Source organism: Scyliorhinus torazame, chromosome 27 (genome assembly GCF_047496885.1).
Source record: "Scyliorhinus torazame isolate Kashiwa2021f chromosome 27, sScyTor2.1, whole genome shotgun sequence".
Taxonomy (NCBI): Eukaryota; Metazoa; Chordata; class Chondrichthyes; order Carcharhiniformes; family Scyliorhinidae; genus Scyliorhinus; species Scyliorhinus torazame.
In genome coordinates this window covers 43,994,085-44,021,749 of record NC_092733.1, presented here as the reverse complement: position 1 = coordinate 44,021,749, position 27,665 = coordinate 43,994,085, and the positions used below count along the sequence as shown (strand labels likewise).

Here is a 27,665-nt window from a genome sequence, read left to right as displayed (position 1 = left end):
CTCTCTTTCTATCCCACTGTCTCTCTCCTTTCTATCGCAGTCTCTCTTTATTTCTATCCCAGTCTCTCTCTCTCTCTCTTTCTATCCCACTCTCTCTCTCTATCCCAGTCTCTCTTTCTCTTTCTATCCCAGTCTCTCTCTTTCTAACCCACTCTCTCTCTCTTTCTGTCCCACTCTCTCTCTATTTCTATCCCACTCTCTCTCTCTTTCTATCCCACTCTCTCTTTCTATCCCAGTCTCTCTCTCTCTTTCTATCCCACTCTCTCTCTATTTCTATCCCACTCTCTCTCACTTTCTAACCCACTCTCTCTCTCTCTCTATTTCTATCCCACTCTCTCTCTCTCTCTTTCTATCACAGTCTCTCTCTCTCTTTCTATCCCACTCTCTCTTTCTATCGCAGTCTCTCTCTTTCTTTCTGTCCCAATCTCGCTCTCACTTTCTATCCCACTCTCTCTCTCTCTCTATTTCTGTCCCACTCTCTCTCTCTCTCTATTTCTATCGCAGTCTCTCTCTATTCCTATCCCACTCTCTCTCTTTCTATCCCACTCTCTCCCTCTCTTTCTCTCCCACGCTCTCTCTCTCTCTTTCTAGCACACTCCCTCTCTCTTCCTATGCCAGTCTCTCTCTCTCTCTCTGCCTCATCCTGTCTCCCTCTTTCTCTGTTCCTCTCACACCCTCTTCCACTCTGTCTCTCACTAAGTTCATTTCTCCCTCTTATCTCTCCATTACACATATTGGCAGCAAATTCCCGCGTTCCTCACACCCTGAGCCGTTCCAGCCAGTGATTGGCAGTGAAGGTGACTTTTTATCCCCAAACTCTACCCCCTCCCATCACTGCAACATTAACCATTTCTCCCCCCCCCCCTCACTGCAATATTAACCATGTCTCCCCCCTCACTGCAATATTAACCATGTCTCCCCCCCTCACTGCAATATTAACCATGTCTCCCCCCTCACTGCAATATTAACCATTTCTCCCCCCCTTACTGCAATATTAACCATGTCTCCCCCCCCACTGCAATATTAACCATGTCTCCCCCCTCACTGCAATATTAACCATTTCTCCCCCCTCACTGCAATATTAACCATGTCTCCCCCCCCTCACTGCAATATTAACCATTTCTCCCCCCCCCTCACTGCAATATTAACCATGTCTCCCCCCTCACTGCAATATTAACCATTCCCACCCTCACTGCAATATTAACCATTTCTCCCCCCCTCACTGCAATATTAACAATGTCTCCCCCCCTCACTGCAATATTAACCATGTCTCCCCCCCTCTCACTGCAATATTAACCAGGTCTCCTCCTCTCACTGCAATATTAACCATGTCTCCCCCCTCACTGCAATATTAACCATTTCTCCCCCCCCCTCACTGCAATATTAACCATGTCTCCCCCCTCACTGCAATATTAACCATGTCTCCCCCCCTCACTGCAATTTTAACCATTTCTCCCCCCTCACTGCAATATTAACCATGTCTCCCCCCTCACTGCAATATTAACCATTCCCACCCTCACTGCAATATTAACCATTTCTCCCCCCCTCACTGCAATATTAACAATGTCTCCCCCCCTCACTGCAATATTAACCATTTCTCCCCCCCTCACTGCAATATTAACCATGTCTCCCCCCTCACTGCAATATTAACCATGTCTCCCACCCTCACTGCAATATTAACCATTTCTCCCCCCCCTCACTGCAATATTAACCATTTCTCCCGCCCTCTCTGCAATATTAACCATGTCTCCCCCCTCACTGCAATATTAACCATGTCTCCCCCCCTCACTGCAATATTAACCATGTCCCCCCCCTCACTGCAATATTAACCATTTTTCCCCCCTCACTGCAATATTAACCATGTCTCCCCCCCCTCACTGCAATATTAACCATGCCCCCCCCTCTCTGCAATATTAACCATGTCTCCCCCCTCACTGCAATTTTAACCATTTCTCCCCCCCTCTCTGCAATATTAACCATTTCTCCCCCCCCACTGCATTATTAACCATTTCTCCCCCCCCACTGCAATATTAACCATTTCTCCCCCCCTCACTGCAATATTAACCATTTCTCCCCCCCCACTGCAATATTAACCATGTCTCCCCCCCACTCACTGCAATATTAAACATTTCCCCCCCCCTCACTGCAATATTAACCATGTCTCCCCCCCTCACTGCAATATTAACCATGTCTCCCCCCCTCACTGCAATATTAACCATGTCTCTCCCCCCCTCACTGCAATATTAACCATTTCTCCCCCCCTCACTGCAATATTAACCATTTCTCCCCCCCCACTGCAATATTAACCATGTCTCCCTCCCACTCACTGCAATATTAAACATTCCCCCCCCCTCACTGCAATATTAACCATGCCCCCCCCTCACTGCAATATTAACCATGTCTCCCCCCCTCACTGCAATATTAACCATGTCTCTCCCCCCCTCACTGCAATATTAACCATTTCTCCCCCCCTCACTGCAATATTAACCATTTCTCCCCCCCACTGCAATATTAACCATGTCTCCCTCCCACTCACTGCAATATTAAACATTCCCCCCCCCTCACTGCAATATTAACCATGCCCCCCCCTCACTGCAATATTAACCATGTCTCCCCCCCTCACTCCAATATTAACCATGTCTCCCCCCCTCACTGCAATATTAGCCATTTCTCCCCCCCTCACTGCAATATTAACCATGCCCCCCCCTCACTGCAATATTAACCATGTCTCCCCCCCCTCACTCCAATATTAACCATGTCTCCCCCCCCTCACTGCAATATTAACCATTTCTCCCCCCCTCACTGCAATATTAGCCATTTCTCCCCCCCCCACTGCAATATTAACCATGTCTCCCCCCCTCACTGCAAAATTAACCATTTATCCCCCCCTCACTGCAATATTAACCATGTCTCCCCCCCTCACTGCAATATTAACCATGTCTCCCCCCTCACTGCAATATTAGCCATGCCCCCTTCACTGCAATATTAACCAATTCTCCCCCCCCTCACTGCAATATTAACCATGTCCCCCCCCTCACTGCAATATTAACCATGTCTCCCCCCCTCACTGCAATATTAACCATTTCTCCCCCCCTCACTGCAATATTAACAATGTCTCCCCCCCTCACTGCAATATTAACCATGCCTCCCCCCTCTCACTGCAATATTAACCATGTCTCCCCCCCCTCACTGCAATATTAACCATTTCTCCCCCCCCCCCTCACTGCAATATTAACCATGTCTCCCCCCTCACTGCAATATTAACCATTCCCACCCTCACTGCAATATTAACCATTTCTCCCCCCCTCACTGCAATATTAACAATGTCTCCCCCCCTCACTGCAATATTAACCATGTCTCCCCCCTCTCACTGCAATATTAACCAGGTCTCCCCCTCTCACTGCAATATTAACCATGTCTCCCCCCTCACTGCAATATTAACCATTTCTCCCCCCCCTCACTGCAATATTAACCATGTCTCCCCCCTCACTGCAATATTAACCATGTCTCCCCCCCTCACTGCAATTTTAACCATTTCTCCCCCCTCACTGCAATATTAACCATGTCTCCCCCCTCACTGCAATATTAACCATTCCCACCCTCACTGCAATATTAACCATTTCTCCCCCCCTCACTGCAATATTAACAATGTCTCCACCCCTCACTGCAATATTAACCATTTCTCCCCCCCTCACTGCAATATTAACCATGTCTCCCCCCTCACTGCAATATTAACCATGTCTCCCACCCTCACTGCAATATTAACCATTTCTCCCCCCCCTCACTGCAATATTAACCATTTCTCCCGCCCTCTCTGCAATATTAACCATGTCTCCCCCCCTCACTGCAATATTAACCATGTCTCCCCCCTCACTGCAATATTAACCATGTCCCCCCCCTCACTGCAATATTAACCATTTCTCCCCCCTCACTGCAATATTAACCATGTCTCCCCCCCCTCACTGCAATATTAACCATGCCCCCCCCTCTCTGCAATATTAACCATGTCTCCCCCCTCACTGCAATTTTAACCATTTCTCCCCCCCTCTCTGCAATATTAACCATTTCTCCCCCCCCACTGCAATATTAACCATTTCTCCCCCCCCCACTGCAATATTAACCATTTCTCCCCCCCTCACTGCAATATTAACCATTTCTCCCCCCCCACTGCAATATTAACCATGTCTCCCCCCCACTCACTGCAATATTAACCATTTCCCCCCCCCTCACTGCAATATTAACCATGTCTCCCCCCCATCACTGCAATATTAACCATGTCTCCCCCCCTCACTGCAATATTAACCATGTCTCCCCCCCCTCTCTCCAATATTAACCATGTCTCCCCCCCTCACTGCAATATTAACCATTTCTCCCCCCCTCACTGCAATATTAACCATGCCACCCCCTCACTGCAATATTAACCATGTCTCCCCCTCACTGCAATATTAACCATGTCACCCCCCCTCGCTGCAATATTAACCATTTCTCCCCCCCTCACTGCAATATTAACCATGTCTCCCCCCTCACTGCAATATTAACCATTTCCCCCCCTCACTGCAATATTAACCACTTCTCCCCCCCTCACTGCAATATTAACCATGCCCCCCCCTCACTGCAATATTAACCATGTCTCCCCCCCTCACTGCAATATTAACCATTTCTCCCCCCCTCACTTCAATATTAACCATGTCTCCCCCCCTCACTGCAATATTAACCATGTCTCCCCCCCACTCACTGCAATATTACCCATGCCCCCCCCTCACTGCAATATTAACCATGTCTCCCCCTCACTGCAATATTAACCATGTCACCCCCCCTCGCTGCAATATTAACCATTTCTCCCCCCTCACTGCAATGTTAACCATGTCTCCCCCCCTCACTGCAATATTAACCATTTCTCCCCCCCTCACTGCAATATTAACCATGTCTCCCCCCTCACTGCAATATTAACCATTTCTCCCCCTCACTGCAATATTAACCATTTCCCCCCCCCCTCACTGCAATATTAACCATTTCTCCCCCCCTCACTGCAATATTAACCATGCCCCCACCTCACTGCAATATTAACCATTTCTCCCCCCCCTCACTGCAATATTAACCATGCCCCCCCTCACTGCAATATTAACCATTTCTCCCCCCCCTCACTGCAATATTAAGCATTTCTCCCCCCCCCTCACTGCAATATTAACCATTCCCCCCCTCACTGCAATATTAACCATGTCTCCCCCCTCACTGCAATATTAACCATACCCCCCTCACTGCAATATTAAACATGTCTCTCCCCCCCTCTGCAATATTAACCATGCCCCCCCTCGCTGCAATATTAACCATTTCTCCCCCCCCTCACTGCAATATTAACCATGTCCCCCCACTCACTGCAATATTAACCATGTCTCCCCCCCTCACTGCAATGTTAACCATGTCCCCCCCCCCTCACTGCAATATTAACCATGTCTCCCCCCCCTCACTGCAATATTAACCATTTCTCCCCCCCCCTCACTGCAATATTAACCATTTCTCCCCCCCTCACTGCAATATTAACCATGTCTCCCCCCTCACTGCAATATTAACCATGTCTCCCCCCCCTCACTGCAATATTAACCATGTCTCCCCCCTCCCCTCACTGCAATATTAACCATGCCCCCTCACTGCAATTTTAACGTCTCGCCCCCTCACTGCAATATTAACCATGTCTCCCCCCCTCACTGCAATATTAACCATTTCTCCACCCCTCACTGCAATATTAACCATGCCCCCCCCTCACTGCAATATTAACCATGTCTCACCCCCTCACTGCAATATTAACCATTTCTCCCCCCCTCACTGCAATATTAACCATGCCCCCCTCCTCACTGCAATATTAACCATGTCTCCCCCCCCTCACTGCAATATTAACCATGCCCCCCCCCCGTCACTGCAATATTAACCATGTCTCCCCCCCCCACTGCAATATTAACCATGTCTCCCCCCCCTCACTGCAATATTAACCATGCCCCCCCCTCACTGCAATATTAACCATGTCTCCCCCTCCCCTCACTGCAATATTAACCAGGTCTCCCCCCCCCCTCACTGCAATATTAACCATGTCTCCCCCCCTCACTGCAATATTAACCATGTCTCCCCCCCCTCACTGCAATATTAACCATTTCTCCCCCCCCTCACTGCAATATTAATCATTTCTCCCCCCTCCACTCACTGCAATATTAACCATGTCCCCCCCCCCCCGTCACTGCAATATTAACCATGTCTCCCCCCCCCTCACTGCAATATTAACCATTTCTCCCCTCCCCTCACTGCAATATTAACCATGTCCCCCCCCGTCACTGCAATATTAACCATGTCTCCCCCCCCTCACTGCAATATTAACCATGTCTCCCCCCTCACTGCAATATTAACCATTTCTCCCCCCCTCACTGCAATATTAACCATGTCTCCCCCCCCCCTCACTGCAATATTAATCATTTCTCCCCCCCTCCCCTCACTGCAATATTAACCATGTCCCCCCCCCCGTCACTGCAATATTAACCATGTCTCCCCCCCTCACTGCAATATTAACCATTTCTCCCCCCCCTCACTGCAATATTAACCATTTCTCCCCCCCTCACTGCAATATTAACCATGTCTCCCCTCTCACTGCAATATTAACCATGTCTCCCCTCTCACTGCAATATTAACCATTTCTCCCCCCCCTCACTGCAATATTAACCATGTCCCCCCCCCCTCACTGCAATATTAACCATGTCTCCCCCCCCCTCACTGCAATATTAACCATGTCTCCCCCCCCCCTTCACTGCAATATTAACCATGTCTCCCCCCCTCACTGCAATATTAACCATGTCTCCCCCCCTCACTGCAATATTAACCATGTCTCCCCCCCCCCCCTCACTGCAATATTAACCATGCCCCCCTCACTGCAATATTAACCATGTCTCCCCCTCCCCTCACTGCAATATTAACCAGGTCTCCCCCCCCCCTCACTGCAATATTAACCATGTCTCCCCCCCCTCACTGCAATATTAACCATGTCTCCCCCCTCACTGCAATATTAACCATTTCTCCCCCCCCTCACTGCAATATTAACCATGTCTCCCCTCTCACTGCAATATTAACCATGTCTCCCCTCTCACTGCAATATTAACCATTTCTCCCCCCCCTCACTGCAATATTAATCATTTCTCCCCCCCTCCCCATACTGCAATATTAACCATGTCCCCCCCCATCACTGCAATATTAACCATGTCTCGCCCCCTCACTGCAATATTAACCATGTCTCCCCCCCTCACTGCAATATTAACCATTTCTCCCCCCGTCACTGCAATATTAACCATGTCTCCCCCCCCTCACTGCAATATTAACCATGTCTCCCCCCCCTCACTGCAATATTAACCATTTCTCCCCCCCTCACTGCAATATTAACCATGTCTCCCCCCTCACTGCAATATTAACCATGTCTCCCCCCCCCTCACTGCAATATTAACCATTTCTCCCCCCCCCACTGCAATATTAACCATTTCTCTCCCCCTCACTGCAATATTAACCATTTCTCCCCCCCCCACTGCAATATTAACCATGTCTCCCCCCCTCACTGCGATATTAACCATGTCTCCCCCCCCCCCTCACTGCAATATTAACCATTTCTCTCCCCCTCACTGCAATATTAACCATTTCTCCCCCCCCCACTGCAATATTAACCATGTCTCCCCCCCTCACTGCAATATTAACCATGTCTCCCCCACCTCACTGCAATATTAACCATGTCTCCCCCCCCTCACTGCAATATTAACCATGTCCCCCCCCTTCACTGCAATATTAACCATGTCTCCCCCCCTCACTGCAATATTAACCATGTCTCCCCCCCTCACTGCGATATTAACCATGTCCCCCCCCCTCCCCCTCACTGCAATATTAACCATGTCTCCTCCCCCCTCTCTGCAATATTAACCATGTCTCCCCCCCCTCACTGCAATATTAACCATGTCTCCCCCCTCTCTCTGCAATATTAACCATGTCTCCCCCCCTCTCTGCAATATTAACCATGTCTCCCCCCCCTCACTGCAATATTAACCATGTCCCCCCCCCTCACTGCAATATTAACCATGTCTCCCCCCCCCTCTCTGCAGTATTAACCATGTCTCCCCCCCCTCTCTGCAATATTAACCATTTCTCCTCCCCACTGCAATATTAACCATGTCCCCCCCCCTCACTGCAATATTAACCATGTCTCCCCCCCCTCACTGCAATATTAACCATGTCTCCCCCCTCACTGCAATATTAACCATGTCTCCCCCCCTCACTGCAATATTAACCATGCCCCCCCCTTCACTGCAATATTAACCATGTCTCACCCCCTCACTGCAATATTAACCATGTCTCCCCCCCCCACTGCAATATTAACCATGTCTCCCCCCCTCACTGCAATATTAACCATGTCTCCCCCCCCTCACTGCAATATTAACCATGTCTCCCCCCCCTCACAGCAATATTAACCATGTCTCCCCCCCCTCACTGCAATATTAACCATGTCTCCCCCTCACTGCAATATTAACCATGTCTCCCCCCCCTCACTGCAATATTAACCATGCCCCCCCTTCACTGCAATATTAACCATGTCTCCCCCCCTCACTGCAATATTAACCATGTCTCCCCCCCCCTCACTGCAATATTAACCATGTCTCCCCCCCTCACTGCAATATTAACCATGTCTCCCCCCCTCACTGCAATATTAACCATTTCTCCCCCCCTCACTGCAATATTAACCATGTCTCCCCCCTCGCTGCAATATTAACCATGTCTCCCACCCTCACTGCAATATTAACCATTTCTCCCCCCCTCACTGCAATATTAACCATTTCTCCCACCCTCTCTGCAATATTAACCATGTCTCCCCCCCTCACTGCAATATTAACCATGTCTCCCCCCCTCACTGCAATATTAACCATGTCCCCCCCTCACTGCAATATTAACCATTTCTCCCCCCTCACTGCAATATTAACCATGTCTCCCCCCCTCACTGCAATATTAACCATGCCCCCCCTCTCTGCAATGTTAACCATGTCTCCCCCCTCACTGCAATTTTAACCATTTCTCCCCCCCTCTCTGCAATATTAACCATTTCTCCCCCCCCCACTGCAATATTAACCATTTCTCCCCCCCCCCACTGCAATATTAACCATTTCTCCCCCCCTCACTGCAATATTAACCATTTCTCCCCCCCCACTGCAATATTAACCATGTCTCCCCCCCACTCACTGCAATATTAACCATTTCCCCCCCCCTCACTGCAATATTAACCATGTCTCCCCCCCATCACTGCAATATTAACCATGTCTCCCCCCCCTCACTGCAATATTAACCATGCCCCCCCTCACTGCAATATTAACCATGTCTCCCCCCCTCACTCCAATATTAACCATGTCTCCCCCCCTCACTGCAATATTAACCATTTCTCCCCCTCACTGCAATATTAACCATGCCCCCCCCTCACTGCAATATTAACCATGTCTCCCCCCCCTCACTCCAATATTAACCATGTCTCCCCCCCTCACTGCAATATTAACCATTTCTCCCCCCCCCCTCACTGCAATATTAGCCATTTCTCCCCCCCCACTGCAATATTAACCATGTCTCCCCCCCTCACTGCAATATTAACCATTTATCCCCCCTCACTGCAATATTAACCATGTCTCCCCCCCCTCACTCCAATATTAACCATGTCTCCCCCCCTCACTGCAATATTAACCATTTCTCCCCCCCTCACTGCAATATTAGCCATTTCTCCCCCCCCCACTGCAATATTAACCATGTCTCCCCCCTCACTGCAATATTAACCATTTATCCCCCCCTCACTGCAATATTAACCATGTCTCCCCCCCTCACTGCAATATTAACCATGTCTCCCCCCTCACTGCAATATTAGCCATGCCCCCCTCACTGCAATATTAACCATTTCTCCCCCCCTCACTGCAATATTAACCATGTCCCCCCCCTCACTGCAATATTAACAATGTTACCCCCCCCCTCACTGCAATATTAACCATGTCTCCCCCCCTCACTGCAATATTAACCATTTCTCCCCCCCTCACTGCAATATTAACCATGTCTCCCCCCTCACTGCAATATTAACCATTTCTCCCCCCCTCACTGCAATATTAACCATGTATCCCCCCCCTCACTGCAATATTAACCATTTCTCCCCCTCCCCTCACTGCAATATTAACCATGTCCCCCCCCCTCACTGCAATATTAACCATGCCCCCCCCTCACTGCAATACTAACCATGTCTCCCCCTCACTGCAATATTAACCATGTCACCCCCCCTCGCTGCAATATTAACCATTTCACCCCCCCTCACTGCAATATTAACCATGCCCCCCCTCACTGCAATATTAACCATGTCTCCCCCCCCCTCACTGCAATATTAACCATTTCCACCCCCCTCACTGCAATATTAACCATTTCTCCCCCCCTCACTTCAATATTAACCATGCCCCCACCTCACTGCAATATTAACCATTTCTCCCCCACCCTCACTGCAATATTAACCATGTCTCCCCCCTCACTGCAATATTAACCATGTCTCCCCCCTCACTGCAATATTAACCATTTCTCCCCCCCTCACTGCAATATTAACCATGTCTCCACCCCTCACTGCAATATTAACCATGCCCCCCCTTCACTGCAATATTAACCATGTCTCCCCCCCCTCACTGCAATATTAACCATGTCTCCCCCCCACTCACTGCAATATTAACCATGCCCCCCCCTCACTGCAATATTAACCATGTCTCCCCCTCACTGCAATATTAACCATGTCACCCCCCCTCACTGCAATATTAACCATTTCTCCCCCCCTCACTGCAATATTAACCATGTCTCCCCCCTCACTGCAATATTAACCATTTCCCCCCCCTCACTGCAATATTAACCATTTCTCCCCCCCTCACTGCAATATTAACCATGCCCCCCCCTCACTGCAATATTAACCATGTCTCCCCCCCCCTCACTGCAATATTAACCATTTCTCCCCCCCTCACTTCAATATTAACCATGTCTCCCCCCCTCACTGCAATATTAACCATGTCTCCCCCCCACTCACTGCAATATTAACCATGCCCCCCCCTCACTGCAATATTAACCATGTCTCCCCCTCACTGCAATATTAACCATGTCACCCCCCCTCGCTGCAATATTAACCATTTCTCCCCCCTCACTGCAATATTAACCATGCCCCCCCCTCACTGCAATATTAACCATGTCTCCCCCTCACTGCAATATTAACCATGTCACCCCCCCTCGCTGCAATATTAACCATTTCTCCCCCCTCACTGCAATATTAACCATTTCTCCCCCCCTCACTGCAATATTAACCATGTCTCCCCCCTCACTGCAATATTAACCATTTCTCCCCCTCACTGCAATATTAACCATTTCCCCCCCCCTCACTGCAATATTAACCATTTCTCCCCCCCTCACTGCAATATTAACCATGCCCCCACCTCACTGCAATATTAACCATTTCTCCCCCCCCTCACTGCAATATTAACCATGCCCCCCCCTCACTGCAATATTAACCATTTCTCCCCCCCTCACTGCAATATTAAGCATTTCTCCCCCCCCTCACTGCAATATTAACCATTCCCCCCCTCACTGCAATATTAACCATGTCTCCCCCCTCACTGCAATATTAACCATTCCCCCCTCACTGCAATATTAACCATGCCCCCCCCTCGCTGCAATATTAACCATTTCTCCCCCCCTCACTGCAATATTAACCATGTCCCCCCCCTCACTGCAATATTAACCATGTCTCCCCCCCTCACTGCAATGTTAACCATGTCCCCCCCCCTCACCGCAATATTAACCATGTCTCCCCCCCCCTCACTGCAATATTAACCATTTCTCCCCCCCCTCACTGCAATATTAACCATTTCTCCCCCCCTCACTGCAATATTAACCATGTCTCCCCCCCCTCACTGCAATATTAACCATGTCTCCCCCCCCTCACTGCAATATTAACCATGTCTCCCCCCTCCCCTCACTGCAATATTAAGCATGCCCCCTCACTGCAATTTTAACGTCTCCCCCCCTCACTGCAATATTAACCATGTCTCCCCCCCTCACTGCAATATTAACCATTTCTCCCCCCCTCACTGCAATATTAACCATGCCCCCCCCTCACTGCAATATTAACCATTTCTCCCCCCCCTCACTGCAATATTAACCATGCCCCCCTCCTCACTGCAATATTAACCATGTCTCCCCCCCCTCACTGCAATATTAACCATGCCCCCCCCCCCCGTCACTGCAATATTAACCATGTCTCCCCCCCCCACTGCAATATTAACCATGTCTCCCCCCCCCTCACTGCAATATTAACCATGCCCCCCCCTCACTGCAATATTAACCATGTCTCCCCCTCCCCTCACTGCAATATTAACCAGGTCTCCCCCCCCTCACTGCAATATTAACCATGTCTCCCCCCCTCACTGCAATATTAACCATGTCTCCCCCCCCTCACTGCAATATTAACCATTTCTCCCCCCCCTCACTGCAATACTAATCATTTCTCCCCCCTCCCCTCACTGCAATATTAACCATGTCCCCGCCCCGTCACTGCAATATTAACCATGTCTCCCCCCCCTCACTGCAATATTAACCATGTCTCCCCTCCCCTCACTGCAATATTAACCATTTCTCCCCCCCCTCACTGCAATATTAACCATGTATCCCCCCCCCCTCACTGCAATATTAATCATTTCTCCCCCCCTCCCCTCACTGCAATATTAACCATGTCCCCCCCCGTCACTGCAATATTAACCATGTCTCCCCCCCTCACTGCAATATTAACCATTTCTCCCCCCCTCACTGCAATATTAACCATTTCTCCCCCCCTCACTGCAATATTAACCATTTCTCCCCCCCCCCCACTGCAATATTAACCATGTCCCCCCCCCCCCTCACTGCAATATTAACCATGTCTCCCCCCCTCACTGCAATATTAACCATGTCTCCCCCCCCTTCACTGCAATATTAACCATGTCTCCCCCCCCTCACTGCAATATTAACCATGTCTCCCCCCTCACTGCAATATTAACCATGTCTCCCCCCCCCCCCTCACTGCAATATTAACCATGCCCCCCCTCACTGCAATATTAACCATGTCTCCCCCTCCCCTCACTGCAATATTAACCAGGTCTCCCCCCCCCCTCACTGCAATATTAACCATGTCTCCCCCCCCTCACTGCAATATTAACCATGTCTCCCCCCTCACTGCAATATTAACCATTTCTCCCCCCCCCTCACTGCAATATTAACCATGTCTCCCCTCTCACTGCAATATTAACCATGTCTCCCCTCTCACTGCAATATTAACCATTTCTCCCCCCCCTCACTGCAATATTAATCATTTCTCCCCCCCTCCCCATACTGCAATATTAACCATATCCCCCCCCATCACTGCAATATTAACCATGTCTCGCCCCCCTCACTGCAATATTAACCATGTCTCCCCCCCTCACTGCAATATTAACCATTTCTCCCCCCGTCACTGCAATATTAACCATGTCTCCCCCCCCTCACTGCAATATTAACCATGTCTCCCCCCCCTCACTGCAATATTAACCATTTCTCCCCCCCTCACTGCAATATTAACCATGTCTCCCCCCTCACTGCAATATTAACCATGTCTCCCCCCCCCTCACTGCAATATTAACCATTTCTCCCCCCCCTCACTGCAATATTAACCATTTCTCTCCCCCTCACTGCAATATTAACCATTTTTCCCCCCCCCCACTGCAATATTAACCATGTCTCCCCCCCTCACTGCGATATTAACCCTGTCTCCCCCCCCTCACTGCAATATTAACCATTTCTCTCCCCCTCACTGCAATATTAACCATTTCTCCCCCCCCCACTGCAATATTAACCATGTCTCCCCCCCCCTCACTGCAATATTAACCATGTCTCCCCCCCTCCATGCAATATTAACCATGTCTCCCCCCCCCCTCACTGCAATATTAACCATGTCCCCCCCCCTTCACTGCAATATTAACCATGTCTCCCCCCCTCACTGCAATATTAACCATGTCTCCCCCCCTCACTGCGATATTAACCATGTCCCCCCCCCTCCCCCTCACTGCAATATTAACCATGTCTCCCCCCCCCCTCTCTGCAATATTAACGACGTCTCCCCCCCTCACTGCAATATTAACCATGTCTCCCCCCTCTCTCTGCAATATTAACCATGTCTCCCCCCCTCTCTGCAATATTAACCATGTCTCCCCCCCCTCACTGCAATATTAACCATGTCCCCCCCCTCACTGCAATATTAACCATGTCTCCCCCCCCCCCTCTCTTCAATATTAACCATGTCTCCCCCCCCTCTCTGCAATATTAACCATTTCTCCTCCCCACTGCAATATTAACCATGTCCCCCCCCCTCACTGCAATATTAACCATGTCTCCCCCCCTCACTGCAATATTAACCATGTCTCCCCCTCACTGCAATATTAACCATGTCTCCCCCCCCCTCACTGCAATATTAACCATGCCCCCCCCTTCACTGCAATATTAACCATGTCTCCCCCCCTCACTGCAATATTAACCATGTCTCCCCCCCCCCACTGCAATATTAACCATGTCTCCCCCCCTCACTGCAATATTAACCATGTCTCCCCCCCCCTCACTGCAATATTATCCATGTCTCCCCCCCCTCACAGCAATATTAACCATGTCTCCCCCCCCTCACTGCAATATTAACCATGTCTCCCCCCTCACTGCAATATTAACCATGTCTCCCCCCCCTCACTGCAATATTAACCATGCCCCCCCTTCACTGCAATATTAACCATGTCTCCCCCCCTCACTGCAATATTAACCATGTCTCCCCCCCCCCCTCACTGCAATATTAACCATGTCTCCCCCCCTCACTGCAATATTAACCATGTCTCCCCCCCTCACTGCAATATTAACCATGTCTCCCCCCCCCCATCACTGCAATATTAACCATGTCTCCCCCCCCCCTCACTGCAATATTAACCATGTCTCCTGTCTGTGATGTAGCTGCAGCTGTCGTTCAGGGAACGATTCCCGGACCTGAAGCTTCATTTGAGTCTGGGAGAAAGTTAGCTCTGGGCTGTGGCTGCTCCAGAAGATTGACGGTGATGGATCGTACCAGTGAGCACCTGGTCACCTGTGCGTTTACAGTTTCGCTCAGTAATAGCCCTGCCTTACAGCGTGACGCAGCGAGCAAAGGGTTAATCGCTCGCTGTGTGTTAATCTTACATTGCGATTGATTCTTCTTCATATTAGGGAATGTGGGAGCTTTTAGTTTTGGCTTTGTGGAATAGGGAAGTATAACCTCCATTTGGAAGTCCTGACCACTGGGCTGTGGGACAGAGACTGACCCCAAATGACCCTTTTTAACCTTCTGCTTAACGAGAGGATTTTATAAAGATCTGTGTCCAGTTGCTGAATTCCGAGATTTGTCAGCACCGGGAATGGGTGTCCAGACAACAGTGAATCCCAGCACAATCTCTGGGTAGAGATCATCCATTCCCTCAGGGTTCCTCGACAATGGTGTTGTTGGGACAGAATAAAATCCAGCGTTCTTGTTTCCTTCACAGAAACACATTCTGTTGAGCAAAGTGAAATATTTGATAACTGATCCCAGGAGCCCAATGAAACAAGGGAGGGAATCAGCTTTTCCGATATGTGGTGGGTCCAATCAGATGCTCCTTATCTGGAGGAGCGATATTCCTGATGGAGCAGAGAGCAATGTGTTCCCACCTTCACTCGTGTCGACCAATAGACCCGGTGAAAATGTCCTGTTGGTCACAACTCTGCAGCGTGAAGCTGGCAAACCGCTGGTGTGAGCGAGACATGGTCAGGACTAATATCAGGGAAACTCCTGCAGACACTGAACTCTCAGCTAGTCAGGCAGCGGCTGTGGAGAAACCCCAGATCATGTTTCAGCTCAATGCTTTGGCTCCTGACCCTGAAAGAGTAACTGGGATTCTCTCCACAGTTACTGCCTGACCGGCTCTGCATTTACAGCTCGCTGGGTTTTCTCTTGTTTCTGTCACACAATCAGGTCTGTGAGCTTCCCATTAATGGACTTTCACAGCCACAAACCTGGGGTCAAAAAGGTCTCGAATGAAGCAGTCGACTGTCCTGAGGATCTGGATTGTGGAGAGTTTGTTTCACTGAATATTTAGCTGGGAAGTGTAACATGTCGGAGTTCCTCACCATCACATGTGGGCTGATCGGTTCAGCGGGTGTTTCAATGTTATTGCATGAAGTGTGTGCTCAATAAATCTGTAACTGCTTGACCACAATGTGTGAAAGGTGTTTCTTTTGGAGAAATGTGCAGATGATCTGATTCAGAGTGAAAACCATCCTGGTCCAGATTGAAACTCATTCTGACGCTGAGACTGATGTTTGGCTTGTTTCTCCGAGTGGGATCTTTCTGTTCCTCTGTCCTCCACCCGCTTCACCTTCCTCTCTCTGCTTCACTCTGACCACGTCCACTGTCCCTGGCTCCTTCACGTGCAAGAAGTGTGTCCAGTTGCAGCTCCTGTTAGACCGCTTGACGGCTCTGGAGCTGCGGATGGACTCACTTTGGAGCATCCGCGATGCTGAGGACGTCGTGGATAGCACGTTTAGCGAGTTGGTCACACCGCAGGTGAAAGGTACTGAGGGAGATAGTAAATGGGTGACCAAAAGACAGAGCAAGAGTAGGAAGGCAGTGCAGGTGTCCTCTGCGGTCATCTCCCTGCAAAACAGATATACCGCTTTGGATACTGTTGGGGGAGATGGCTCACCAGGGGAAGGCAGCAGCAGCCAGGTTCATGGCACCGTGGCTGGCTCTGCTGCACAGCTGGGCAGGAAGAAGAATGGCAGGGCTAGAGTGATAGGGGACTCAATTGTAAGGGGAATAGACAGGCGGTTCTGCGGACGCAATCGAGACTCCAGGATGGTATGGTGCATCCCTGGTGCAAGGGTCAAGGATGTCTCGGAGCGGCTGCAAGACATTCTGGGGAGGGGGGGGGGGGGGGGGGGAGGGCGAACAGCCAGCTGTCGTGGTGCACATAGGCACCAACGATATAGGTAAAAAACGGGACGAGGTCCTACAAGCTGAATTTAGGGAGCTAGGAGTTAGACTAAAAGGTAGGACCTCAAAGGTAGTAATCTCAGGATTGCTACCAGTGCCACGAGCTAGTCAGAGTAGCAATGTCAGGATAGATAGGATGAATGCATGGCTCGGGAGATGGTGCAAGAGGGAGGGATTCAAATTCCTGGGGCATTGGAACCGGTTCTGGAGGAGGGGGACCAGTACAAACCGGACGGTCTGCACCTGGGCAGGACTGGAACCGATGTCCTAGGGGGGGGGGGTGTTTGCTAGAGCTGTTGGGAAGAGTTTAAACTAATGTGGCAGGGGGATGGGAACCGTTGGAGGAAGTTGGAAGGTAGTAAAACAGGGACAGAAACAAAAGGCAGTAAGGGGGAAGGTGTAAGGCAGAGAAGCCACAGTCAAAAATCAAAAAGGGCGACAGTACAAGGTACAGTGACTGAGGGGAGCTCAGTGAATCAGACCAGGAATACTAAAAGGAATAAAACGGGAAGTGAAAACATTAATGGTAAGCGACGCGGCAGGTTGTTACATGAAGATATGGGTTAAACGACAAGGAAAATTAGGAGAAAGGTTAAGAGGAAATAGAACTTAGGAGAGGTTACTGATCGAGGTGTTAAGATTCAGAACAGAGGTAAAAAAGCCAACATAAGTGTACTTTACCTGAATGCTCGTAGTATTCGGAATAAGGTAAATGAGTTGATGGCGCAAATCTACGTGAATGACTATGATTTAGTGGCCATTACTGAAACATGGTTAAAGGATGGTCACGACTGGGAGTTAAATATCCCAGGGTGTCAAACTATTCGGAAGGACAGAGTGGATGGTAAGGGAGGTGGTGTAGCTCTGTTATTTGAGGATGACATCCGGGCAACAGTAAGGGATGACATCGGTGCTATGGAGGATAAGATTGAATCCATTTGGGTGGAAATCAGGAATAGTAAGGCGAAAAAGTCACTGATAGGAGTAGTCTATAGGCCACCAAATAGTAACATTATGGTGGGGCAGGCAATAAACAAAGAAATAACAGATGCATGTAGAAATGGTACAGCAGTTATCATGGGGGATTTTAATCTACATGTTGATTGGTTTAACCAGGTCGGTCAAGGCAGCCTTGAGGAGGTGTTTATAGAACGTATCCACGATAGTTTCCTGGAACAGTATGTAATGGAACCTACGAGGGAACAAGCGGTCCTAGATCTGGTCCTGTGTAATGAGACAGGATTGATTCAGGATCTCATAGTTAGGGATCCTCTCGGAAGGAGCAATCACATTATGGTGGAATTTAAAATACAGATGGAGGGTGAGAAGGTAAAATCAAACACTAGTGTTTTGTGCTGAAACAAAGGAGATTACAATGGGATGAGAGAAGAACTAGCTAAGGTAGACTGGGAGCAAAGACTTTATGGTGAAACAGTTGAGGAACAGTGGAGAACCTTCCAAGCGATTTTTCACAGTGCTCAGCAAAGGTTGATACCAACAATAAGGAAGGACGGTAGAAAGAGGGAAAATCGACCGTGGATATCTACGGAAATAAGGGAGAGTATCAAATTGAAGGAAAAAGCATACAAAGTAGCAAAGATTAGTGGGAGACTAGAGGACTGGGAAATCTTTAGGGGGCAACAGAAAGCTACTAAAAACGCTATAAAGAAGTGGAAGATAGATTATGAGAGTAAACTTGCTCAGAATATAAAAACAGATCGTAAAAGTTTCTACAAATATATAAAACGAAAAAGAGTGGCTAAGGTAAATATTGGTCCTCTAGAGGAGGAGAAGGGAGATTTAATAATGGGAGATGAGGAAATGGCTGAGGAACTGAACAGGTTTTTTGGGTCGGTCTTCACAGTGGAAGACACAAATAACATGCCAGTGACTGATGGAAATGAGGCTATGACAGGTGAGGACCTTGAGAGGATTGTTAGAATCATAGAATCATAGAGGTTTACAGCATGGAAACAGGCCCTTCGGTCCAACCAGTCCATGCCGCCCAGTTTTTACCATTAAGCTAGTCCCAGTTGCCCGCACTTGGCCCATAACCCTCTATACCCATCTTCCCCATGTAACTATCTAAATGCTTTTTAAAAGACACAATTGTACCCGCCTCTACTACTACCTCTGGAAGCACATTCCAGACACTCACTACCCTCTGAGTGAAGAAATTGCCCCTCTGGGCCCTTCTGAATCTCTCCCTTCTCACCTGAAACCTATGCCCTCTAGTTTTAGACTCCCCTACCTTTGGGAAAAGATGTTGACTTTCTACCTTATCTATGCCCCTCATTATTTTATAGACCTCTATAAGATCATCCCTAAGCCTCCTACGCTCCAGGGAAAAAAGTCCCAGTCTATCCAGCCTCTCCTTATAACTCAAACCATCAAGTCCCGGCAACATCCTAGTAAATCTTTTCTGCACTCTTTGTAGTTTAATAATATCTTTTCTATAATAGGGTGACCAGAACTGCACACAGTATTCCAAGTGTGGCCGTACCAATGTCTTGTACAACTTCAACAAGACGTCCCAACTCCTGTATTCAATGTTCTGACCAATGAAACCAAGCATGCCGAATGCCTTCTTCACCACCCTGTCCACCTGCGACTCCACCTTCAAGGAGCTATGAACCTGTACTCCTAGATCTCTTTGTTCTATAACTCTCCCCAACGCCATACCATTAACTGAGTAGGTCCTGGCCTGATTCGATCTGCCAAAATGCATCACCTCACATTTATCTAAATTAAACTCCATCTGCCATTCGTCGGCCCACTGGCCTAATTGATCAAGATCCTGTTGCAATCCTAGATAACCTTCTTCACTATCCACTGTGCCACCAATCTTGGTGTCATCTGCAAACTTACTAACCATGCCTCCTAAATTCTCATCCAAATCATTAATATAAATCACAAATAACAGTGGACCCAGCACAGATCCCTGAGGCACACCACTGGTCACAGGCCTCCAGTTTGAAAAACAACCCTCTACAACCACCCTCTGTCTTCTGTCGTCCAGCCAATTTTGAATCCAATTGGCAACCTCACCCTGGATCCCGTGAGCTTTAACCTTCTGCAACAACCTACCATGCGGTACCTTGTCAAAGGCTTTGCTAAAGTCCATGTAGACAACGTCTACTGCACTGCCCTCATCTACCTTCTTGGTCACCCCCTCAAAAAACTCAATCAAATTTGTGAGACATGATTTTCCATGCACAAAGCCATGCTGACTGCCCTGAATCAGTCCTTGCCTCTCTAAATGCTTGTAGATCCTGTCTCTCAGAATACCTTCTAGCAACTTACCTACTACAGACGTTAGGCTCACCGGTCTGTAGTTCCCAGGCTTTTCCCTGCTGCCCTTCTTAAACAAGGGCACAACATTCGCCACTCTCCAATCTTCAGGCACCTCACCTGTGGCTGCCGATGATTCAAATATCTCTGTGAGGGGACCCGCAATTTCCTCCCTAGCCTCCCACAACATCCTGGGATACATTTCATCAGGTCCCGGGGATTTATCTACCTTGATGCGCTTTAAGACTTCCAGCACCTCCTCCTCTGTAATATGTACACTTCTCAAGACATCACTATTTATTTCCCTTAGTTTCCTAACATCCATGCCTTTCTCCACCGTGAATACCGAGGTATCACCAAGGAGGTAGTGATGGGCAAGCTAATGGGGCTAAAGGTAGACAAGTCTCCTGGCCCTGAATGAATGCATCCCAGAGTGCTAAAAGAGATGGCTAGGGAAATTGCAAAGGCACTAGTGATAATTTACCAAAATTCACTAGACTTTGGGGTGGGCCCGGCGGATTGGAAATTAGCAAACGGGACACCACTGTTTAAAAAAGGATGTAGGCAGAAAGCGGGTAATTGTAGGCCAGTGAGCTTAACTTCGGCAGTAGGGAAGATGCTGGCAACTATCATCAAGGAAGAAATAGCGAGGCATCTGGATGGAAATTGTCCCATTGGGCAGATGCAGCATAGGTTCATAAAGGGCAGATTGTGCCTAACTAATTTAGAGGAATTTTTTGAGGACATTACCAGTGCGGTAGATAACAGGGAGCCAATGGATGTGGTATATCTGGATTTCCAGAAAGCCTTTGACAAGGTGCCACACAAAAGGTTGCTGCATAAGATAAAGATGTATGGCATTAAGGGGAAAGTAGGAGCATGGATAGAGGATTGGTTAATTAATAGAAATCAAAGAGTGGGGATTAATGGGTATTTCTCTGGTTGGCAATCAGTAGCTAGTGGTGTCCCTCAGGGATCAGTGTTGGGCCCACAACTGTTCACAATTTACATAGATGATTTGGAGTTGGGGACCAAGGGCAATGTGTCCAAGTTTTCAGACGACACTAGGATAAGTGGTAAAGCAAAAAGTGCAGAGGATACTGGAAGTCTGCAGAGGGATTTGGATAGGCTAAGTGAATGGGCTAGGGTCTGGCAGATGGAATACAATGTTGATAAATGTGAGGTTATACATTTTGGTAGGAATAACAGCAAAAGGGATTATTATTTAAATGATAAAATTTTAAAACATGCTGCTGTGCAGAGAGACCTGGGTGTGCTAGTGCATGAGTCGCAAAAAGTTGGTTTACAGGTGCAACAGGTGATTAAGAAGGCAAATGGAATTTTTACTTCATTGCTAGAGGGATGGAGTTTAAGACTAGGGAGGTTCTGCTGCAATTGTATAAGGTGTTAGTGAGGCCACACCTGGAGTATTGTGTTCAGTTTTGGCCTCCATAGAACATAGAACATAGAACATAGAACAATACAGCGCAGTACAGGCCCTTCGGCCCACGATGTTGCACCGAAACAAAAGCCATCTAACCTACACTATGCCATTATCATCCATATGTTTATCCAATAAACTTTTAAATGCCCTCAATGTTGGCGAGTTCACTACTGTAGCAGGTAGGGCATTCCACGGCCTCACTACTCTTTGCGTAAAGAACCTACCTCTGACCTCTGTCCTATATCTATTACCCCTCAGTTTAAAGTTATGTCCCCCCGTGCCAGCCATATCCATCCGCGGGAGAAGGCTCTCACTGTCCACCCTATCCAACCCCCTGATCATTTTGTATGCCTCTATTAAGTCTCCTCTTAACCTTCTTCTCTCCAACGAAAACAACCTCAAGTCCATCAGCCTTTCCTCATAAGATTTTCCCTCCATACCAGGCAACATCCTGGTAAATCTCCTCTGCACCCGCTCCAAAGCCTCCACGTCCTTCCTATAATGCGGTGACCAGAACTGTACGCAATACTCCAAATGCGGCCGTACCAGAGTTCTGTACAGCTGCAACATGACCTCCCGACTCCGAAACTCAATCCCTCTACCAATAAAGGCCAACACTCCATAGGCCTTCTTCACAACCCTATCAACCTGGGTGGCAACTTTCAGGGATCTATGTACATGGACACCTAGATCCCTCTGCTCATCCACACTTTCAAGAACTTTACCATTAGCCAAATATTCCGCATTCCTGTTATTCCTTCCAAAGTGAATCACCTCACACTTCTCTACATTAAACTCCATTTGCCACCTCTCAGCCCAGCTCTGCAGCTTATCTATATCCCTCTAACCTGCTACATCCTTCCACACTATCGACAACACCACCGACTTTAGTATCGTCTGCAAATTTACTCACCCACCCTTCTGCGCCTTCCTCTAGGTCATTGATAAAAATGACAAACAGCAACGGCCCCAGAACAGATCCTTGTGGTACTCCACTTGTGACTGTACTCCATTCTGAACATTTCCCATCAACCACCGCCCTCTGTCTTCTTTCAGCTAGCCAATTTCTGATCCACATCTCTAAATCACCCTCAATCCCCAGCCTCCGTATTTTTTGCAATAGCCTACCGTGGGGAACCTTATCAAACGCTTTGCTGAAATCCATATACACCACATCAACTGCTCTACCCTCGTCTACCTGTTCAGTCACCTTCTCAAAGAACTCAATAAGGTTTGTGACGCATGACCTACCCTTCACAAAGCCATGCTGACTATCCCTGATCATATTATTCCTATCCAGATGATTATAAATCTTGTCTCTTATAATCCCCTCCAAGACTTTACCCACTACAGACGTGAGGCTCACCGGTCTATAGTTGCCGGGGTTGTCTCTGCTCCCCTTTTTGAACAAAGGGACCACATTTGCTGTCCTCCAGTCCTCTGGCACTATTCCTGTAGCCAATGATGACATAAAAATCAAAGCCAAAGGTCCAGCAATCTCTTCCCTGGCCTCCCAGACAATCCGAGGATAAATCCCATCAGGTCCCGGGGACTTATCTATTTTCAGCCTGTCCAGAATTGCCAACACCTCTTCCCTACGTACCTCAATGCCATCTATTCTAAAGGACTTACTTGAGAAAGGACGTACTGGCACTGGAGGGTGTGAAGAGGAGATTCACTCGGTTAATCCCAGAGCTGAAGGGGTTGGATTACGAGGAGAGGTTGAGTAGACTGGGACTGTACTCGTTGGAATTTAGAAGGATGAGGGGGGACCTTATAGAAACATATAAAATTATGAAGGGAATAGATAGGATAGATGCGGGCAGGTTGTTTCCACTGGCGGGTGAAAGCAGAACAAGGGGGCATAGCCTCAAAATAAGGGGAAGTAGATTTGGGACTGAGTTTAGGAGGAACTTCTTCACCCAAAGGGTTGTGAATCTATGGAATTCCTTGCCCAGTGAAGCAGTTGAGGCTCCTTCATTAAATGTTTTTAAGATAAAGATGGATAGTTTTTTGAAGAATAAAGGGATTAAGGGTTATGGTGTTCGGGCCGGAAAGTGGAGCTGAGTCCACAAAAGATCAGCCATGATCTCATTGAATGGCGGAGCAGGCTCGAGGGGCCCGATGGCCTACTCCTGCTCCTAGTTCTTATATTGCAGGTTTTCTGCTGATGAAAGCTCGCTGTTCACAGTACCGAATAAGACAAGGGATGGGAGCAGGAGACCAATCGGCCCCTCGAGCCTGTTCTACCATTCAAAGCCATCATGGGTGACCTTGGGCTTCATCTCCACTTTCCCGGCCACTCCCCACATCCCGAATTCCCCGAGACCAACAACCTGCCTCTCCCAGCCTGAAATATATTCCGCGATGGAGCTTCCGCACCCTCTGCAGTGAGAACTCCAAACATTCCCAACCCTTTGAGTGAAGAACTTTCTCCTCATCTCAGTCCTCAGTGATCCTGAGACTGTGTCCTGTGGTTTAGATTCCCGGGCCAATGGACACAAACCCTCCGTGTCCCCCCGTCACAGCTCCTCGGAATCTTGTATCTTTCCCTCTCTGAACTCGAGAGAAGATCGACACAACTTTACTCAGCCTCTCATCCCAGGGACCAATCTACTCAATCTTCACTGTTCCACCTCCAATACAACTAAACCCTTCCTTAAATATGGAGACTGAGGCCGGGATTTCCCCAGAATGTGGCCGAGTGCGATAGTGGACAGGAAAAGCAGCGTTTACCCCACTCATAGAAACACGGGGCGGGATTCTCCGTTGCCTGACGCTGAAATCGGGAAACACGATTGGGCGGAGAATAGTTTCCGACCCGAAATCGTGGGGGGCGCCGTTTCGGGGGATTTGACACCAAATCACAATTCTCCGTCACCTCGACACGGAAAGCGGGGCCAACATCGCCACGGTCTCCTGACAGCTGTGCCGCTGGCCGGGGGCTTCTGCCAGGGCAGGGGGGAGTAGCGGGGGGGGGGGGGGAGTAGCGGGGGGGGGGGGAGTAGCGGGGGGGGGGGGGGCGGGTGGCCAGCTGGGCTGTGGGATGGGGGTGGACGGGCACCAAACTCCATTGCCGCGGCTGGCAAGGCAGCCATGCAGCTGCGCAGGCCGCTGACAGCCCCACTGGGAACTTAGTGCCCCCAAGCCACCCCCTAGGTGCCCTCTGGCCCCAGACAACCCAACAGCTGGATGGGCTCCAGCACAACCAGTGCCATCTTGTTGGCTGGGATGGTGTGTGTGGGGAGTGTAATGTGTACAGGCAGTTGCAGCTTGTCAGCCTCCCGAGTGTCAATCACGGACCCGGTCATTCCTGCACCGTTTCCCATTGGGATCGATTGTTTTCCACGTGACGCCGGTTCGAACCCCTCCACAGTCGCTGGATCGGTCCAGGGTCAGCGACAGTTTGGATGTTGTGAAAGTTCACGAATCCTGACCCGACGTCAGCTCTTCGTCTCAGAAACGGAAAATCCAGCCCATAGAATTCCTACGATGCAGAAGGAGGCCATTCAGCCCATCGAGTCTGCAGAATCACAGAATAACACAGCACAGAGGGCCCTTCGGCCCATCGAGTCTGCACCGACATGAGAAACGCCCGACCTGCCGACCCATTCCCATTCCCAGCACTTGGCCCCGGGCCTGGAATGTTGGGACGCGTTAACTGCTGATCCAGGTACTTTTTAAAGGATGTGAGGCGACCCGCCTCTCCCCCCCTCCCAGGCCGTGCGTTCCAGACCCTCACCACCCTCTGGGGAAAAAGCTTTTCCCTCAAATCTCCCCTAAACCTCCCGCCCCTCACCTGGAGCTGTGTCCCCCTCGGAACCGACCCTTCAACTCAGGGGAAGAGCTGCTCCCTCTCCACCCTGTCCATGCCCCTCAGAATCTTGTCCACCTCGATCAGGTCGCCCCTCAGTCTTCTCTCCTCCAGCGAAAACAACCCCAGCCGATCGAAACTCTCTTCATAACTGAAATGTTCCATCCCAGGCAACTTGAAAATGTTTCCACGGGATGTGGGGGTCATACTGTTCAACAAGAGTAATATTTATAGTGACGAACACAGTGACAAACACAGTGACTGACAAGAGAGTCCATAAAGCAGCGGGAGTTCACAGAGAGAGAGTCCATAAAGCAGCGGGAGTTCACAGAGAGAGAGTCCATAAAGCAGCGGGAGTTCACAGAGAGAGAGTCCATAAAGCAGCGGGAGTTCACAGAGAGAGAGTCCATAAAGCAGCGGGAGTTCACAGAGAGTCCATAGTTTTGGGAGAACAGTTTCGGGAGCAGGCCTATTGGCTGACTGTAAATCAGGAAGGATACAAAAGGTGTGGCTGAAGTGCCTTTAGAAATGGAGTGCTGGAAGCAAACAGAGTGTATCTGAGTTTGGGTAAGGCTGAGTTTGGGTAAGAGGTGAGTGAGGGCTGTGTTTTTTGGAGTTTGGTGTTTGGGGTTGAGTTTCCAAAAAAAAAACCAATTATTTAAGTAAATTAATTAACTAGTAAGGGAATTTGGTGCTCATCTTAAGGAGGTGCAGAGAAGCAGACCTGTGAGGGAGCCTCGGGAGCAATTACATCACAGCCAGCAGGTAAGTGATTGGCTTGTGACTGGTAAGTGATTTTTCTTTTCTCTCTTTTACTTTCTCTTAGCTGTGTAGTGTAGTTCAAATTTAACTTCAGGTTTTGTCATGGCAGGAGAGCTCAGACCCGTGTCATGCTCCTCTTGTGAGATGTGGCAATTCAGGGACCCTTCTGGTGTCCCTGACTCCTTCATCTGCAAGAAGTGTGTCCAACTGCAGCTCCTGTTAGACCGCTTGACGGCTCTGGAGCTGTGGATGGATTCACTTTGGAGCATCCGCGATGCTGAGGAAGTTGTGGATAGCACATTCAGTGAGTTGGTCACACCGCAGATTAAAATTACTGAGGCAGATAGGGAATGGGTGACCAACAGACAGAGGAAGAGTAGGAAGGCAGTGCAGGGATCCCCTGCGGTCATCTCCCTGCAAAACAGATATCCCGCTTTGGATACTGTTGAGGGAGATGGCTCACCAGGGGAAGGTGGCAGCAGCCAGGTTCAGGGCACCGTGGCTGGCTCTGCTGCACAGAAGGGCGGGAAAAAGAGTGGCAGAGCAATAGTGATAGGGGATTCAATTGTAAGGGGAATAGACAGGCGTTTCTGCGGACGCAAACGAGAATCCAGGTTGGTATGTTGCCTCCCTGGTGCAGGGGTCAAGGATGTCTCGGAGCGGCTGCAGGGCATTCTGGAGGGGGAGGGTGAACAGCCAGCTGTCGTGGTGCATATAGGCACCAACGATATAGGTAAAAAACGAGATGAGGTCCTACAAGCTGAATTTAGGGAGTTAGGAGTTAAACTAAAAAGTAGGACCTCAAAGGTAGTAATAGAACATAGAACATAGAACATAGAATGATACAGCGCAGTACAGGCCCTTCGGCCCACGATGTTGCACCAAAACAAAAGGCATCTAACCTACACTATGCCATTATCATCCATATGTTTATCCAATAAACTTTTAAATGCCCTCAATGTTGGCGAGTTCACTACTGTTGCAGGTAGGGCATTCCACGACCTCACCACTCTTTGTGTAAAGAACCTACCTCTGACCTCTGTCCTATATCTATTACCCCTCAGTTTAAAGCTATGTCCCCTCGAGCCAGCCATTTCCATCCGCGGGAGAAGGCTCTCACTGTCCACCCAATCCAACCCCCTGATCATTTTGTATGCCTCTATTAAGTCTCCTCTTAACCTTCTTCTCTCCAACGAAAACAACCTCAAGTCGATCAGCCTTTCCTAATAAGATTTTCTCTCCAT

General features: G+C 48.9%; 1 protein-coding gene across 1 annotated transcript in view; it reads left to right on the top strand.

Moving 5' to 3' along the window:
* Positions 1 to 15,872, top strand: part of LOC140403267 (uncharacterized) — a 209,924-nt gene extending 194,052 nt beyond the window's left edge. The window contains exon 8 of the mRNA XM_072491043.1: positions 15,624 to 15,872. Within this exon, the coding sequence (XP_072347144.1) occupies positions 15,624 to 15,872 (249 nt within the window). The remainder of the gene's footprint in view (positions 1 to 15,623) is intronic.
* The last annotated feature ends 11,793 nt before the right edge of the window (positions 15,873 to 27,665 follow it).